At 45.6% G+C, this 17,927-nt stretch overlaps 1 protein-coding gene across 12 annotated transcripts in view; it reads right to left on the minus strand.

Moving 5' to 3' along the window:
* PPIP5K1 (diphosphoinositol pentakisphosphate kinase 1) overlaps positions 1-17,927 on the minus strand; it is a 52,252-nt gene that overhangs the window by 25,208 nt on the left and 9,117 nt on the right. For 10 of the 12 annotated variants that reach the window (XM_052808974.1, XM_052808979.1, XM_052808973.1 and 7 more), the window contains exons 8-23: positions 16,931-17,032; positions 16,486-16,647; positions 15,313-15,434; positions 14,754-14,855; positions 13,470-13,556; positions 12,942-13,017; positions 12,308-12,417; positions 11,232-11,317; positions 10,694-10,822; positions 7,332-7,453; positions 6,372-6,554; positions 5,311-5,452; positions 4,457-4,680; positions 3,310-3,437; positions 2,716-2,830; positions 1,154-1,261 (exon numbers count right to left, since the gene is read on the minus strand). In XM_052808974.1, the coding sequence (XP_052664934.1) occupies positions 1,154-1,261; positions 2,716-2,830; positions 3,310-3,437; positions 4,457-4,680; positions 5,311-5,452; positions 6,372-6,554; positions 7,332-7,453; positions 10,694-10,822; positions 11,232-11,317; positions 12,308-12,417; positions 12,942-13,017; positions 13,470-13,556; positions 14,754-14,855; positions 15,313-15,434; positions 16,486-16,647; positions 16,931-17,032 (1,998 nt within the window). The remainder of the gene's footprint in view (positions 1-1,153; positions 1,262-2,715; positions 2,831-3,309; positions 3,438-4,456; positions 4,681-5,310; positions 5,453-6,371; positions 6,555-7,331; positions 7,454-10,693; positions 10,823-11,231; positions 11,318-12,307; positions 12,418-12,941; positions 13,018-13,469; positions 13,557-14,753; positions 14,856-15,312; positions 15,435-16,485; positions 16,648-16,930; positions 17,033-17,927) is intronic. The other 2 variants (XM_052808976.1, XM_052808985.1) reach the window with 1 other exon arrangement.

The following is a 17,927-nucleotide window of genomic DNA, read 5'->3' on the forward strand; positions in this document are numbered from 1 at the left end:
TTTTGGAAGGAAAGCGGAAGCAACAAGAAACCACAAACATAATGGCTCTAGGTTTGTCTCATCCAAAAGGACAGCCCTTATTAGCACAAAGCTGAGGCATTCAGATTGTTGTTATTTTGTGACAACAGCCACCAGAGGACCAAAACAGAACCAGGCTATATGTGTGTATATATATATATATATACACAAACCTAAAACATAGCCCCTTCTGATCCACTCTTGTTGCAAAACCAGCACACACTGGGGCAGGGAGAGATTGGTTCCCTCCTGAACCTTTAGTCAGGTTGTTCCAAGATTTAAGTAACTGTCTCTAATATTAATTTTTTTTTTCTTTAAAAGGAAGCCAGAGCTTTTACAGTATCTGGCACCAATGATGTAGAACCAAAAGTTTCACCATCTCGACTTATTAACAGATTTACACCACTCCTAAGACTTTTTGGGGTTTTTTTGACAAACAGCACTGAGAAATATTTCACTTCTACCATTAGAACCCCACATCAGCTCTGTGAACCGAAGATTCTAATTCTATAGCATATGGAGCAAAGGGACTGCTCCCCTCGCCCACTACAACCTCCTACAGTACAGTACCTGAGTCACAGGACCTGGGATTCAGTACGTGCGATTCGGTGCCAAAACTACTTATGGTCATCACCATCAGCTTCCACATTCTGGCTGGTTTTTAAATCATTCTCTTCCTGAAGATATCAATATATACTTCCCTAACTATATCTGTATATTTTTACAATAAAAAAAAGTTCAGGAATGTGGAATTTCTGGGTATTTTCTAGAAATATTTGGCAAAAACTGCCAAATATCATTTGTGTTTGTTTATTTTTTCCTACTGTTCATTTGTAATTAATATTAAGAAACAGCAAATTATATTGCTTTAGGAAATGCTTTAAAATAGATAGTATTGATTACTTAAGTTTGGTATTACTGCTCAGGGTAGCATTCTGCTTACAAGTAACTAGCATTAACTGGGTCACTGCCTCCCACCTAAAAATAAAAACTATCAGTCGTGTTAATGATCCATCCATCTTTATTCACAAGCGGAGAGAGCTCAGGTTACAGACTTCCCAGCTGAACTCATCTCTCGGGGACTGTGCCTTTCATCATGGCAGGAAGGATTTTATCCTACAGCTATATCCCTCACCTTGTTGTTGTCCTCGTAGAGCATGATAACAATCTGGGTCATGTAGTTCAGCTCTGAGATAGCACTCAAATAGTCCATGGCTCTCTTCCACTGCTGGTCTTTGTTTTCCTGATATATACACATAAACAGTCGCATGGAATAAGCAACAGCAGACACCTTGCAGCATTCAGTGAAATGGGTCTGAGAGAGTTTGTCTCTCCACAAGATAACAACATTGTCAGGACAAAAACCACCTTGCTTAACTTGCATGAAGAGAAATGACCTTGCAATGAGGGTGGGGTGCTTAAAGTAAGGAGCAACTGCATAGAGGGACACTACAGCTACCCATACAATCCACGTGCAGTTCTGAGCACATCCAGCTGCAAGCCCCTATGCCATGCTGTCTGGAGAAAAGCATAACCCACAGCAGGTTCCCAAACACAGTCATTCTCAAATAGTGGCCTACAGAATAGAGTATTTTAGAGAAATCTCAAAAAAAGCACAAGGGATGAAGTTGTGCTAAATAAGGGACCAAGTGAAGCTGCTTTTACACAATGCTGAATGAAAAGTCTACAGAGCCCTGCTGGACCCTTGGGCTCCACAAGGCAGGGAAGCCCACCCCTCATTGTTTCCCAACACTGCTAGGGAACGGCCATACCTGAAGTACCATTCACACTGCTGCGGAGCATCTCGCCACCTTGATGGACGTGAAATGAACCCCACGGGTACAAATGAACCCAGATGCAGCCTAATATCCCTGTGCTAGCAACACAGCATCCTCTGAAACTCAAGTCGGGGAATAAAGTAGCATCTTATTCAGTGAGCAGTTCAGAGGTACTTGCATGATCACTGCCTGCAGATACATTGAGCTTCCACAGACATCAGAAATCACGCCTGCTAAGCAAGCCCAAACTCTCAAGGCATTTCAGAACACCATGCTTAAAAATGGGAAGATAAATCAGAGAGCCTCTCAAGGACTCTAAAGCAGAGCTTTTCTCAGGGTCACGCCAATTCCTTCAGGAAGCAGGTTATGAAAGCAAGTGAAGGTTGGATTGGATGAGTTAGTCCCCTAAAAATGTGTCATCTGTCCCTCTGGTAGAGAGCACCCCCTATGCATTTGCAACCTCAAGTCACATCCTCTGTAAGCAAACTGATTTTCTTGACTTAGAATTGACAGAAAGTCACTAAATAACAGGGTCAAGCTCTTGAAATAAAGGGTTGAAGGAAGCAGGAAGAGAGAAAATCCCTCATTCCCATTGCCTTATATTGCTATCCTCCTACACAGGTTAAGTGGTCTACTCATCCGAAACCAGCAGGACAGCTCTTGGAGAAAACATGCCTCCATACAAGCAAGGCAGGCAGTGTCAGGACTGAGGAAGAACAATCCTCCTACATGCCAGAAAGGCACGAAGCTGCAGCATGCAGACACAGCAGAGATGGATTTGGCCAGAGGCCACTGATGCACGTCATTACTGGGGGAGCCGGCTAGAGGGGCAACCTACAAACATACACTGTCCACCTTGGAAAGGGCCACTGAAAAAAAGCAGGGAGGCTTACTCTGTCAGCATTGCTGGGACACTTACATCCAGGAGGCCCCCATAGCGGAAGATACTGAGCAGAGAGTGCACATGGCTCTCACTGGTGAAGTAGAGCCGTGTCCGAACGTGGCGACCTGGTGACAGAACTCCTCTTGAGTACCTAAACCAAAATCAGCCCAGTGTTACTCACAGCCTGCCAATGAATTGCCATCTACCACACAGCAGCATTTCTGCACACTTAATGGAATAAGATAACCCCACACTGGGAACTGTCAAAGAGCAGCAGGAACAGAACAGTGAGAGCACTGGACACAGAAGCAGCAAGTTTTATGGTATCCTAATGGAGACACATGGTGGGGCAGAGGTGGCCTCATCATACCAGCACTTGCCCCTTGCAGAGACAGGGATGAAGGCACCACCATCCAGTTACAATGGGTTTAAGCTTCTGTGGCACCATGCTCAATGCGCCTTTCCATTTCCCTTCTAGTTCTAGGAGCACGAACATATCTCCCTCTTGGTGTGTCCTTCAACGTATGTTCAGTGCCTCCTTCCACACCAGTACACTCTTCTGGCATGGTTCCCACACGCTGCTCCAAAGCTGCCCTCCCCACCAGCAGCAGCATGCAGCACAATCCTTACAAGGGATGTAGTTTGTTGACAGATTCATCTTCGTGGGTTCTCTGTAGGTCCAACTGGATCTTTTTAATGAGAGGAAGACAAAAGCCAATAGCAATCTCCAGTTTCTCCTCCTTATTAATCCCATATTCCTGCAGGAACAAAACAATAGATACCCCTGAGCCCTGGTTCTTTGCCACATCCTCACATGAAAGGAGGCTGGACTTCAACAGGACTGTCCACAAGCACCACTACAGGACAAGAAACAAGGACAGAAAGGGAAATGTCACTCTTCTCTTTTTTTCCACATATTGCAAATGGTGACAGAGGACAGAGACTCCTCCAAGAATCCCAATCTGTCTAGACACGACTGTCAGTATTCTTCCAACAGTTGAGAGGTGCAAGTACCACCAGGGACCCTCCTCTCATGATACACAAACTTATACCCTGACCTGACATGAGCATTAGTGCAACAACTGCTACTTGCAAAGATAAAACCTGAAGTGCTATGCTGGAAATAGCCAAACTATATCTCATGAAGAACACTGTGAAAAAGTTTAGAAGACCACTTCTGCTCTACATGGGCACAAGTACAATTGGACCTTGCTGGTAGAAGTTCATCCCATATAAACGAAGGATGTTCTGCCAGAAGCGGGACAGAACAACGGTGAATAAAGAGTTCCATTGCATGTGGCCCTCCTTTCCCCTCCCATGTTCATGGGCATAAACTTTGCGAGAAGCAAGCCAACTTTAGAAACTGAACAAGTTCTAGTTTGACAAGAATAACAAACTTGCCAGAACAAGCCTTCACTTTAACACAGAAATCTCTCTTTCCCTGTACAATCTTGTATGTGGAGAATGGGGTGTTGCTACAGCACACACACTCAACTCGAAGCTGTGCTATAATGCACTATGATGAACATGGAAAAGCTGCTGCATCAGCTGTTCATTATTCTGACACTGTCAGAATCCTCATCCAGGAAGCCAGCCCCACCACATCTTAAGTCATAAATGGTTGCGGCCTTATACAAACACTGAGAGATATATCTGAGAAATACCTGTGATATGCTGCCTTGAGAGTTAACGTGCGAAAGAATCGAGAAAAAACAGACAGGGAAAGGGTCAGAAACTGACACCACAGACATCGTCACACTGGCAGGACAGGCTATACCTGGGGTATGATCACATCTGCCAGGGCTTTGGAGAGTTTGAAGAGTTCAGCTGTGCCTTCCAGTTTCAGCGCACAGTTGTGCTGTACATCATATTTGATGCAGTCGTAGATATCAGGGATCTTGCTGATGTCGTAACGCCCATTCTTCATGCGGAAATCTCGTTCCAGCTTACTCCAGCGTTGCAGCATCAGTTCTAAAGTCTCACTGTGGTACAGCTGCAGGTCTAAACAGCAAAGAACACCAAACCACATTCACATCCTCACTACTTCTGTGTAGATTTCAAGTGACAGCTATGACTGACTTCTCCCAGCACAGAAGGGCTCTGATTATTATGTCACCCATGGGAATCCTAGACTGGAAAAGCCACTGGATCGGCTGCACAGAGTTTTAACCTGCAGCAATAAGCTACTTCTGAAATACTTGAGAAAAGTGAAACTGTTTGCCTATTGGTTTATGTCTGCCATAGACTGTGTGAAATGTCCCACAGATGCCTTTTTAAAACCTCTGCCCCATTATTAGGAAAGTTCTTAGAGATGAGCAAATCATGACTGAAAAACTTGCTGTTTACAGTCTTGAGCTCCCTCCAGGAAATGCCTGAAAAAAATCAGACATACCTCTCCAGGCTATACTGCTGCTATTTACATTCACTCTAAACCCAAGATGCACATATCATTTCCTTTACATTACAGCTCTAACAGTAGTTGAAAGTGGAATAAGAGCCTTCTACATCAATAGCACATACAGAATTTCACTTTAGAATTTCTTTGCTACAGACAAACATAAACCATAGTGGTGTTTGGGAGCTCTGAAGATGTAACAATAAATGAATCTGCTTTCCAGTTCTGATGCTCACCTGCAGATTTTGGGTCTTCCAGACGTTTTCGTATCTGGGAGGTAAGATTCTCAATCAGGGTGAACACCTGGTTACAGACCTCTACTGGGTTCTGGATAAATGTCATGGAGTTGAGCAGAGAAGCACTGCCTGTAGGTGCTAGCTGAGAGAAGATACCAGTAGAGATTAGTTAGTATCTTTACAGACTGGGAACACAAGATGTCTGCCTTGTGCAGCTGTACTTTCTGATTAGGTACAAAAGTTGTGCTCCCAGCTGAGCATAATGAGCTGGCCTATTCCTAGGGGTAGTTAGGCATGTTTTAAAAACTTCCTCAGGACCAAACTCAGAGGTAGCAAACAACTGCTCCTATCAGATCAGACCTCCCTCCACCTACAATATCCACTCTTGTCTCACTTTGCTTTTGTGCTTGAGCAGAAGGGCTTCAGAGAAGTTTGAAGTAGTTCTTTAAGGTGATAAATATGTTCCTTAATGGTAATGGATTTCAGTTCGGTAATCAGATCTCAGAATCTGGGAAAAATAGTGTTTTGGGGACTTGTTGGAGAAGCTGCTATACTGCTTTTATTGGTTGCTGTGCTGGATGTAGCCCATGCTCTCTACTCTGCAGTTATCAGACACTGATAGGACCACAAAAGGGTTTGCATCCAAAAGATCTGTTCACACATGCACAGAGCACAGATCTAGAATCTGGCAAGGCATAGTCCCTGTCCACAGCAACTGGGATTGTTCTGGGCAGCATGCAGTAAACCACAAGAACTCTTCTTTTTAGCACACCCATGAGAATAAAATGCACTGAGACTTCTAAAGGGAGAGGAAGGTACCATGATGATTCTTGAAGGGGACAGTAGAGCAACACTGAGGATTTTCCCTTGGAGAAGGGCAGGGGCCATTAACCTGCCCTCTTCCTCCTCAAGTTCTGTTTATACCCTGTAATTTTGACTAGAACTGATCTCAGACTAACCAAACTACTGTTCACATACCAGCAGGCTTCACATCAAACTACTGGAGCAATGCTGTTCTCCTTCCAGATACAGGAAGCAACAAAGCCACACAGGTGCTTTACCTTTTCATAATCCTCTTCACAGAAATCAGCATCCTTCTGCATGATTTCATGCAGTCGTGCCTTCACTCTGTGTTGGCAGCTGCTAAGGGAATCACTGTCACTGTCCAGGAGACCATTCATATTGGCACTTTTCACCATTTGCACCAGGATGGGGGTGAGCTCTCCCTCCAGGGCCAGCAAACCCTAAAGCAACACAGGACAAGATTTCAGCTATGTGCAGCCCAAGCAACAAACATTTCTGGTAGTTTCATGGCCAGCCTTCAGTCAACTTGAGTGAAATCTCAACTGCCCTTGAAGAGCAGTTTTACAGAAACAGCACCTGCAGTCACCAGTGACTCTGGCATGCTTCTAGAGCTATTCAAGGCAGAAGGCCAGCTCTGCCTGCAGCAGCCCCATATTTGTCTAGGCAATTGTTGAGCAGCCAATTCAGTTTGCTGGAAAATGTTGATACACCAGAGGCTCTGAAGAACAGCTAAGGTCACCACCACAGGATTCCCCCTGGCTCCAGCTTTAAGTGCAGATGAACCTGTCCTCTCCTCAGCCCCCACCCCACACTGCACCAAAGACATTTCATCCCCCTTCTAAATCCAGCAGTCAAGGAATAACCCCTCTGGCTGGGCAGTCACCCAAGAAACACTCATTTTGTAGGTAATTAATATTCAGCAACAGGTTTGATGTGCTCTAACATCAAACACCAGCAATACTCCATAAATAACTCCTTTTCCAGTCTGGGTCCTATGCTGGACAGGATACTAAAGGTAACATACATGTGCAGCTACACTGGATTTCCAGTACCGCCCCATACAGTTGCTATTAGCATAATGTGCTACCATCCTCCCAACAGAGAGCGCGAAGTTCCTAGGACAGCTTCTTCCTCATCACCAGATGTTTTTCTTTAGAACTGGCATATTTTAAGACTAATGTAGCAGAACTAACAGATGCCCAAAAGAGAGGAAGGACCTTTGCAAAAGCTGCTGCTGTCATCTGAACTCGTCCCTCATCTGAGGCATAAATCTTGAGATCATGACGGTAGGTGCTGTGCAGCCTCAGCAAGCCACATCCAGGGAAACCAGCGTAATCACCTGGAACAGATAACAAATTCAAAATTAATATTCTGACACCTGCAAAACTATCAGCTGAATATACTGCTTTAGACAACAAACTTTATTGTAGTAACAAAGTTATATAGAGAATTAATCACTTTCATAGCCAGGATTTAGGCTGCTCCCAAATAGACAGTTTTAGCTATATATGATAACTAGAAAATTAATTCAGGCTTTGCTTAACTTGGGAAAGTTCATTCTGAGGAAAAAAAGTGAGCATTCACCAGTCAAGTCTGATGCTGCCCAAATTCCGCAGCAACCCTCTCTGAACAGTCCACAATTGTTCTGCTAGCCTGAATACCCCTGTGCAGAATAAAGATGCACAAAAAAAAATTGCCTCCTTCTACTAGTTCTCTGCATACGGGCAGGTACTGCTGCCATCAGAACTGCAGGCAGAGTATTCAGTAGGGAGGCACCCGGCTTCCAAAGCATATCCTGTAGAGTTACAATTATCTTGCGGCACAAAATGACAGTTTATTTATGGTGGCTGAGTCAACCACAGGAGTCACATCAGCAATGGGAGAAAGCAACTCATGCAGGTCTCGAGTCTGACCCTCCAAAGACAGTGAAGTGGTGACTAATTTGCTGCTGCCTAGAATCCCATGATGATTTTGCACAGTACCCAGTCACATTGCATGAGAAGATGGGAAAACTGCTCCCAGCTCTGAGCTCACAACTCAGAGAAACACCCTGCTAGACAATGACAGACACCAGCCAGAAGTCAGCTGTATATCTGGACAAAGCTTCCATGTACCAACGGCTACCGAGAAACACAGCATCTCACTGCAAAATAAGATCTCTCCCTCTCCATGAATGACCATGTGAAGCAGAAGTCTCCAAAGCCATGATTCAAAAGGACTGAAGTCACCTTGTACATGCTCAGATCTAGCTCTGCTGTGAGCAAAAGGGCAGCTAGTCAGTGCTCACCAGATATGGAGAAGTCAGTTCAGAACTGGCATAGACCATACCTTAGGGCTCAGCCCAGCTTGCTGGTAACTGCACTGCACTTGACCAGAGCTCTGCAGTCAGGTCTCTTCTCTCAGGTTTTGGCTCATTATGCTGCAATCTACTCCCTGTACTTCCACTGGAATTCCCTTTCCTGCATGCTGTCTTCCAGTCTCCCCAATCTCTTGTCCAAGTCAGTGGCTGATCCTCTCAGCTCCAGGCTTCAGAGATCCACAACAGCACCAGGAAGTCCCCAGCCTTTCTAACTCACTGTTGCCATCTTCAAGAATGGCACACAGGCCTTTTCATGAAGATCCTCTGTCCACTACTGCTCCTTCTCCTTTAGTCTCTGTGCACTGACAGGCTGCTCTACTTGTTGGCACCTTGCAGTAAGCAACAGCATGCGCACTCAGTTTTCTCATCCTTTGGAAAGTTTATCCTCACATTTGCTAAAAATGTGTTCTTGAGATCACAAACATTTGACCTCACAGCTCACCTCCTTCGAGCTGCTTGCAACGCTCCTCCTAAAGCAGCCCAGGATACCATTTGCCTTCTTTGTGGCAAGGGCACATTCTTGGCTCATATTCAACTTGGTGCCCACCAGGACCCCTGGATCCTTTTCTGCAAATCTGCTTTCCAGCTGGTTGGCTCCCAGCATATATTGGTGCAGGGGGTTGTTCCTCCCCAGAAGCAGGACTTTGCAATTCCCCTTTGTTGAACATCATGAGGTTCCTGCCAGCCCATTTCTCCAGCCTGTTGAGGTCCCTCTGGATGGCAGCATAACTCCCTGGCATATCAGCCACTCCTCCCACTTTTGTGTCATCTGCAAACTTGCTGAGGGTACACTCTGCCCCATCACCCAGATCATTAATGAAGATATTAAAGAGGATCAGACCCAGTTTTCACCCCTAGGCTACACTGCTAGTTCCCGGCCTCCAACAAGACTTTGTGCCACTGATCACCACCCTCTGAGCCCAGCCGTTTAGCTGGCTTTCAATCCACCTCACTGTCTGCTCATCCAGCCCATACTTCCATCAGCTACGAGGATGTTACCAGAGACAGTGTCAAAAGCCATACTGAAGTCAAAGTAGGCCATAGCCATTGTTCTCCCCTCATCTAAACAAGCCAGTCACTTCACTGTAGAAGGTTATCAGGTTGGTTAAGCATGACTTCCCTTTGTGAATCCATGCTGACTACTCCCAATCACCTTCCTATCCTTCATGTGCCCAGAAATGGTCTCCAGGATTAGCTGCTCCATCACCTTCCCAGCGACTGTGGTGAGGATGACCAGCCTGCAGTTCCCTGGGTCCTCCTTCTTGTCGTTTTTGTAGCTAGGAGTGACATTTCCTCTCCTCTAGTCCTCAGGCACCTCCCTCAGTCCCCACAATCTTTCAAAGATAATCTAGAGTGGCCTCACAGTGAAACCTGCCAGCTCCCTCAGCACTCGTGGGTGCATCCCATCAGGGCCCATGGACTTAGATATGTCCAGTTTGCTTAAGTATTCCCTGACCCAACCCTCTGCCACCAAGGGTAACTCTCCCTTATTCCAGAAGGAAATCTTCTCCAATTCAATTTAAATTAGCTTAACTAATTTGAAATTTAATTAATTAAATTGAATTAATTAAACATACAAGTCAAAGATAAGCAGTATCCAATACTGGTCTCACCAGATCAATACAGTAGCAGTGTATTACTTCTGACTCTACTTGGATAAAAAAGGCAATCTCAGCCTTTTTTTTTTCCTTTGGGGTCTTGTTGATCTGTGTGTGTACTAAATGCTTTTCAGTGTCACAGAATTATGCAGAGAAAATACGGAGAAGTTACCTTTCTGTTCTCCTGTCTCAAGGCAGAATTACCTGTGTTCCAAGACAGAATTCCTCTGTTCTCTACATCTGAGCTAAATTCCTTGTTAATCATACATAAATTTTGAATTGTATTTGCTGCATCAGAATGTATCTTATTAGAATGGCTTCTCTTTTTTGAATACTGGCACATTAGTTGGAAGAATGTTATTGCACTCCAAGACATACTAAAGTTTAACCACTGCAGCAGACAACTCTAGCCAGCTTAGGGATCTTGGGGTGCAAAACCCACCTGAATTATTTATCCTTACCAGGTCAACTCAAAAAAAGAAGAACAGTGATGACCTGAGTCACACAGGCTGCACACAGCCCACAGATGTCTGAGCATCCCTCACATTGGCAATTAGTCACCTGGGCTGGGCAGCCTGGGACAGTCACAGGACAGGACCAGAGATACATGGACAAAGCTTACCTTGGCCACCAGGGTACATACAGCGAAAGGCTCGCCCCAGCTCTTCTGCCTGGACCCTTCCAGCTGGTGTCAGCTCTCCACCCCACTTAAGCACCAGGAGGAGGGATGGGGAAGACTCTCGGCGAGCTTCTAGGAGACAAACAGGTACTCACTGCATCAGATCTCAAAGCTGATCTTGCAGCAGGAGAGGAGGGGAGGAAGAAGAGGTTGTCATCAGCACCTTGCAGAGCATTCTCAACACAAGCCTGACCCAAAATCACCAGGAACCAAACCAGCAAGTATGAAATTAAGAGTCATTACTTTTTGAAGGTATAGGCTGACATTCATGAAATTGGAAGCATAATCCCTGTGGCACCATCCGGGGTATATTGGTACACTACATTATGCATCACTCCAACCCTTCATATGATGTGAACAAAGATAAGATATGGGTCGCTAATTTTGCTTGCACATCCAGAGGCCTATATAGGTAGGATAGCTGCACGCACTCTTGAACACCAGGCTTGAAGATCATGACAGCAACATCAGGTTTCTTTACCTTCGTCTTCACTTGCAGCTTTTGGATGTCCATGAGGCAGATAGGTCAACTGAACCTTACGGTTAATGCCAGAAAAATGTCCATACCTGTCACAAGGAGAGGGGGGAAAAAAAGTTTAAACAAATCAACTCCACTCACCCTTTGCCCAGAGGTCCCTAGGCAGCACACAGCAAAATACAGCACAGGCAAGAGACTTTCTGCTGCAACACCAATTGCCATGGAACATGAACATTTTTGCCATCTACCTGCGATCTGGCACGCACTCCCAAAAAAAGCCAAACAAATCCCCCAAATGAAATTCAAAGATAAATTTACTTGCCTGCTCTTCAGCTGACAACACTCTGTGCTCTCACACCCCACTGGGGCTTTAATCAATCTTAGTTAATTTCTGTCTACATCTTTAACAAGTGAATTAATGAGATCACAGAAAAAAAAACAATCTGCCAGATGCTCTGAGGATAACCACATCTCTAACGAGCAGAAAGAGCAGGGGAAGGAATCATAGCAAAAATTCATCCTCTGTGCTCCACAGACGTGGCTTGAACACAGACACTGCCTGTGTACGCCACAGTGAGCTACAGTTGTGAGAGAAACCCTTCTTTTGTTTCTAAGATGCCAACACCACCATATTGTCTTTTATTTGGGCTGTATGAAACCTAAGAGGACACAAACATCTTTTCATGTTTTCCAAGCTCCTTTTTGTTAAACTTCTGGCACCAGGACAATCTTACTTAAAACAAGATTTGTTCCAAATTTACCAAAATGCTTCATATCAATGTGGTCCCTACAGGACTCCAGTTCCTCTCCTGCAGCAAAGGAAGCTCAGTTTTGTCACAAGTTGTTTAGCCAAAAACCAGACACACTTGCAACAAGAATCAGCAGTGGTTTTGATGCCAAGAAGAAAACCTTAAGAGCATGTCACCTTTCGTGTACAGCTGCTAACAGGGGATGGAAGAGACTCTGACCTCTGGGGGAGCCAGCTGGCCAGGACAGCAGCAGCACAGCTTGCTTCTACATCACATGCTGACCAGTGGCTCTGAGACAAACTCATGGTGCCCCAAGATATGAACCCTTACATCTCCAAAACGCTCTTCAGCTGTTCCAGTTTGGATTTCCTCTCCTCAATCTCACAATCACTGTGGGTTCCCAGGTCCACCACAAGCTGTCGTGCAATGTCCAGCACTTCCTGTTGGAGAGCAGACAGTCTCAAGCATCCAGCAATTCTGCCTCAGACTCACCACTGTCTTGCAAGGCCTCCAGATGGCTTCACCCAGTATCAGGTCCACACAGACACTCATCAGAGACACGTCATTTCATAAGACACAGCTCAGGCAGGACAAACTTTCACACTGCAGTTTGCTTCATCCCCACCCTGGGCGCCAGCCCTGTTCAGAAACAAGCAGGTGCCTCCAACTGCCCCACTCCCTAGCCCGGACCCGTCTTTCAGCAGAGACAACCACACAGGTGGGCAAGCTGCATCAGGTCATCCCCATCCTACAGTCTTCACATCAGCTAGGATGCGAAGTTTCCATTCTGCTCTCATACTATCACCCAGCTGAGTGTGCACGGGCTGGGGAATGAGAAAGGGAGCATTTGTGTGACAGACTGTCGCCCTTTTGAGGGTTTCCACCCTTCCAAAGAATTGCCTCACACTGGGATCCATATTACCTGCATGTCCCACACTGTAACCCCAAAGAGGACTCCCCTCACCTGTAGCTGCTCTGGTTTCTTCAGCTTCAACTTCCCTGTCTTGTAGCCATCATATTTCTCAAATAATTCAAAGAACCTGAACAGACAACAAAGAACCCTGATCCATTTTCTGCTGTTTCAGTGCTACAAGGACTGTCATCCCTACATATGCATTCACGCTCTGATCTTCAGGGAGAACCAGCAGGCCCGCTGGCTCCTTCCTGTGCTTCAGAAATTCTGAAAAAAACAAGTGTTTCCAGCTGCAGGTACAAAAAGGAAGCAGTCACTAGCTTCCCATTTAGTGGGGCACTTCCCTTTGCAGCACCTAGAAGAACAAGAACACTTGTTCTTCCAGTGTTCACACAGAAGGTGCCAGGATCCTTATGCACAAAGGGGGCTCCCTCAATTGGGCAGAAAGCATTTGCTTGAATGGAGCCAGAAAAAAGCACTGCCTCCCATGCACTCAGCCCTTCTGCTCCTCCTTTTGATTCAGAATATGGGCCCTCCTCACTTTCCAGCAGCACAGCATCTTCTTGTCTTGACTCTTACCGGGGATGCTTAACTTCCATCTTCATCTTCTGCTTTGGGGTGCGATCTCCATGCCGGATGACTGCAATAACACAACGAAGCTCCATCCTGGGGAAACACAAGATACAGCTGACAAATGTGCCCCTACACTCCAGAATTGCCACCAGAAAGTAGCTTCCCATTGTTCTTTCAGTTCCATCCTTTTGACAGCTGCTTTCCTCATCAGTGGCAGAACTTCTCCCAGACTAAACCAGGCACAAGTGCCAAGGCTGTAAAAGCAAAGTACTGCAGACCCTACCAGGTCATCTGGTTTCCTATCAGGGAAAAGCACCACAGTACCATAATATGACAGGCAGCAGAAAGGACAAGGCTGGATGTTACTGAATCTACAGAAACGATTTAGAAAGACCCAGGAAAAAACAACTTGATTCAGAAGAATGGTTATACAGCTGGGGTCCTGTCTTTGAGCAACCAAGAGCTGTATGCAGAAAGATCCCATAGCAATCAGCCACCTGCAGGAACCAGTAGTTAGGCTGGCTAATTTCAGAATGGCTACATGAGTTTGCTTTTTCAGATACTACAATATCCAACTATTTCTTATAGGATCGCAGAGAAATGGGGATTGATTCTCAGTCTCATTGTCACAAGGTGTCATTGAAGCCAGCAGTCCTGTGAGCTGTGCAGTGTTTGTGTTTGCCAACATTTTCCAAACGATCACAGAGTAAAAGAAGGATGAATACATACTCTCAATCTACCTTTTCTGTAGCAGCTACTTTGTTCACTTCATACAAGTGTACAAGTGTGCTGAGGATCACAAAGAAACTTTTGCCTTTGGTCCTTTAGCCTTATGTGGTGGAAAACTAGTAAGGCCAACAGTATCAAATGAGGGTCTGCCAAGTGTACAGGTAACATGAATACTTCAGCTAATTGTTTTCCACCCACAGCTCAACATGCGTTTTCTCCGAGTAGCAGCCTACTGAACAGTGAGCCAGCTACAGCGATGCCCTGATCTGTTTCCTGTGCTGATAAAGAAATTGGGCCTTCTGAAAGCCATGTGAGCAGTTTCTGTAATTCCTTCAATGACTGCTCATCTGCATTCATCAAACCTATGACTAATTTACAATCTGTCTTCCCTTTTGTGTGCAAAAGGGCTAAGCCTTTCCACGGGCATTTCAGGGCTGCAACCAACACAGCAGCTGGAGAACGCCATGCTGCTGGGTGATATCTGTCCCTTGGACAGGGTTTGCACTTTGTCCCTCATGTAGCCATCACCAGCATTCTTTTGAGAGGATGGCAGGTACTCACATGGTGCCTGAGGTTGTGGGGACAATGGGAATGTCTTCTGCCTCTGTTGGGATGGACCAGGGAATATGAAACTGGGGAGCCAATTCCCGCATGATTATATTTCTGGAAAAAATGAGAATACAAAACTCACAAGGAATTCCATTCCCTTGGTTCTCCACTTCCTCCTTAGTGGTCCAGCTGACAGATTTGAAGAGAGCCACAGAATTCCTCCTCACTTTCCTCGCAGAGACATCTATCACACTATGGGCTAGTCAGGGCACCCGAAAAGGACACCAGTTTCCCTCCCATCACCAATACCACAGCTGGGCTTAGCATCCAATGAAATGCCCTGTAAGATACACCTAGCTGTAGACAAAGACAGCTAACACCAATGCAGGCAGGAGCTCCAGAGGCTAAAAATAATTAACTCATTCCTCCCAGAGCCAAGCTTTCACCTGCTGAACAAATGTTCCCATATGAACCACCTGCAGACTTCTCCAACGTACTGATCAGGACTCCACGTTCATTTTACTTTGCTATGAGTCACCTTACCCACTATCAAAACTTGAATTCTACATACCCGAGGATTTTGGCACAGTCATCGTAATACTTCATAGAGTTCTTCACAAAACTGAAGCCGTTCACATCGCAAACAAAAGAGTGGCCGTTTGCCCGCAGGAGGTCGAACCCACACACTGTTTGCTGCATGAGGAAGCAGAGGACACAGGACTCAGGCATGCTGTGAGGGAGTGCAGCAAGGGGACGGCAGCTGCCCAGCCAAGCAGGGCGCACACACAGACCAAGCCCATGTACACTGCCCAGTTCAGCTCCACTGATGCTGCAGCCGTCCTCCACTCTATGCCTACCTCATGAGCCTTGAAGAAGCATGCAAATACAGCCCCTAGCCAGCAGTAACAGGCCCTTTAGAGGAACCTTTACACCCTCACAGCTGTATCAAAGGCCCAACCCACAAGCCCCCAGATTAAGCCGTCAGGGCCGCCCCTCTACCTCCCAGAGCTCTAAAGGCTTAAGACAAAGCAGCTCCTGGCTCTCCTGCTCTTGCCTCTAAATCCAAGAGTTTTGAACCAGACTGACAAGTACAGACAATAACTGGTGCAGGCAAAGACATCCATCACTATGTAGAAAAGGCTACAAGGTAGAACAAGCCCACAGCTGTATCAGCACAAATGCATGGGTTGCAGATTGCAGTGGGGGCAGGAACAAGTAGCCAAGTGCTTCTTCTGCTGCCATTACTGAACATGTCATGTAACCATACCTAGACTCACACACTCACTCTACTGACCTGTAAAATAGAACACAAATGTGCACCAAAGCCAGATCAAAAATAGAACAACAACAACAAAAAAACAAACTAGAAGAAAAGAAGACCAAGCTTTCCACACAAACACAACTAGGAAACAGTAAAGGCAGGACAAGTGCAGGTCAGATGGACAGCAGCATGCTCAGAATCTGGCATTAAATGCTCAGATGTACGCTGGACACCAGCCACCTGCCAGCACAGAGGGGATTTGCTGCAGGCCCTCCTACCTTCCCAGTCATCTCTGACCAGCAAACTGCCATGGCCAGCAGGACCAGCTGCACCCAGCCAGCAGAGACGGCAACTGGCATCAGTTGTGGAAGACTGCCACACCAGAGACACATCAGGGTAACAGAGCTCAAGGTTTAACACTGACCAAGATTCAAATCAGACATTCATGGAGTATCCTGCTTGCATCGGGGAGAAAACACAGACCTTAAAGGCTACACAGACTTTCCGGGCAACTAGTTTCTCCATGGCAGTCAGCATGACTGGGTAACGGATTTCTTTCCCTTCACTGTCCCGTTCAACCTTCCCATCCAAAGCAGGGGATTTGCGAGCTTCTGCATGGGCATAGTCTGGCCCAACAGTGTACACCTGGGAAGAGAAATAGTTAAACCTGACATAACCACCTAGACTAACTGCAGCTTCCAGAAGGTATTTCTACTGCAGACACAGAGAGAAGACCAGATGGTCTTGCACATTCCTCCTGTTATGACCTACAGAACACCCACTCCCCTCTTTGGGATCCACGCTGCACAGTCAATGCCTCACAGCTCAAACAAACACTCCAGAATCTAAGTAGGACTAAGCAGGACTGCCCAACCTTTAGCTATCCCAGGCCTGGAGAAGGATGGAGCTATTCCAGGCTTTTCCTTACCTTTACATCAGTGCCATCTGTAGGCATGAACTCCTCATAAATGTATGAGCCTGTCTTCCTCACACTGCTCTCTGGGGAGTACACACTACTCCGGCTGCCAATCTGAAAGCACAGAATAAACACCTCAGGGAAGAGCATGGAGCTCCTTTTCTTAGATGGAACAACAGAAAACATAAGTTTCATCCCATAAGTAGAGAATTAGCAGAACACCTCTTGGAACCCCCAGCTATTATGGCACACTTATTTATGGGGGACAAAAGAGACTCCAGAACACAGACAGTAGGTATGTCCTTTTCCAGGCTTTAAAGAGGAGAGAAGTTATTATAGATCATTAGGTTGACTCCAATCACTATAGGGATATGGAACAAAAAACAGTGGATAAAGACCTAGAAAGTAAGGAGCCTAGCTAATAAACAAATGAAAATAAATGATGACAGGTGATAATCAGACCAATTTAACCTCCTTCGAGGGCAGCTGACTGATCTTATGGACAGAGGAGGATGATGTTGTCATTTTTAGTAAGGCTTTGGATACAACCTCAGGTGGCATGCCTGTATGTTAGCTAAGGAAACAATCATTTTAAGATTATTAATGGCAGATGCATAAGTGATTGGAAAAAAGATATATCATGGCTATTGCCACTGTTTGCTGGCAAAGTGGGGGAAGTGAGTAAGGGCAGATTCCCTGTGGAATCTAGGAATAAATACTGCATTTATCACATTTGCAAGCTACACTAAGCTGAGAAGGACAACAATGGTGTTAGAGGACAGGAACATAAATTTTTTAAAAAATCATCTTGATAAACTGAGGAACTGATCTGGAAAAAACAGTATGCAATTCAATAAGGGACACAGTTCTCCATGACTGCTAGACAGGACACAGGTCAAACAGAGGATGGGGAAGGTGAAGTCAGCACTACCACTAAAATATGTCCTTCTGCAATTCCCAGGTAGATGGGGTTGAACTAAAAGTTCTAAGAAGGTCTAGATTTCCCCAA

This window comes from Harpia harpyja, chromosome 14 (genome assembly GCF_026419915.1).
Source record: "Harpia harpyja isolate bHarHar1 chromosome 14, bHarHar1 primary haplotype, whole genome shotgun sequence".
Taxonomy (NCBI): Eukaryota; Metazoa; Chordata; class Aves; order Accipitriformes; family Accipitridae; genus Harpia; species Harpia harpyja.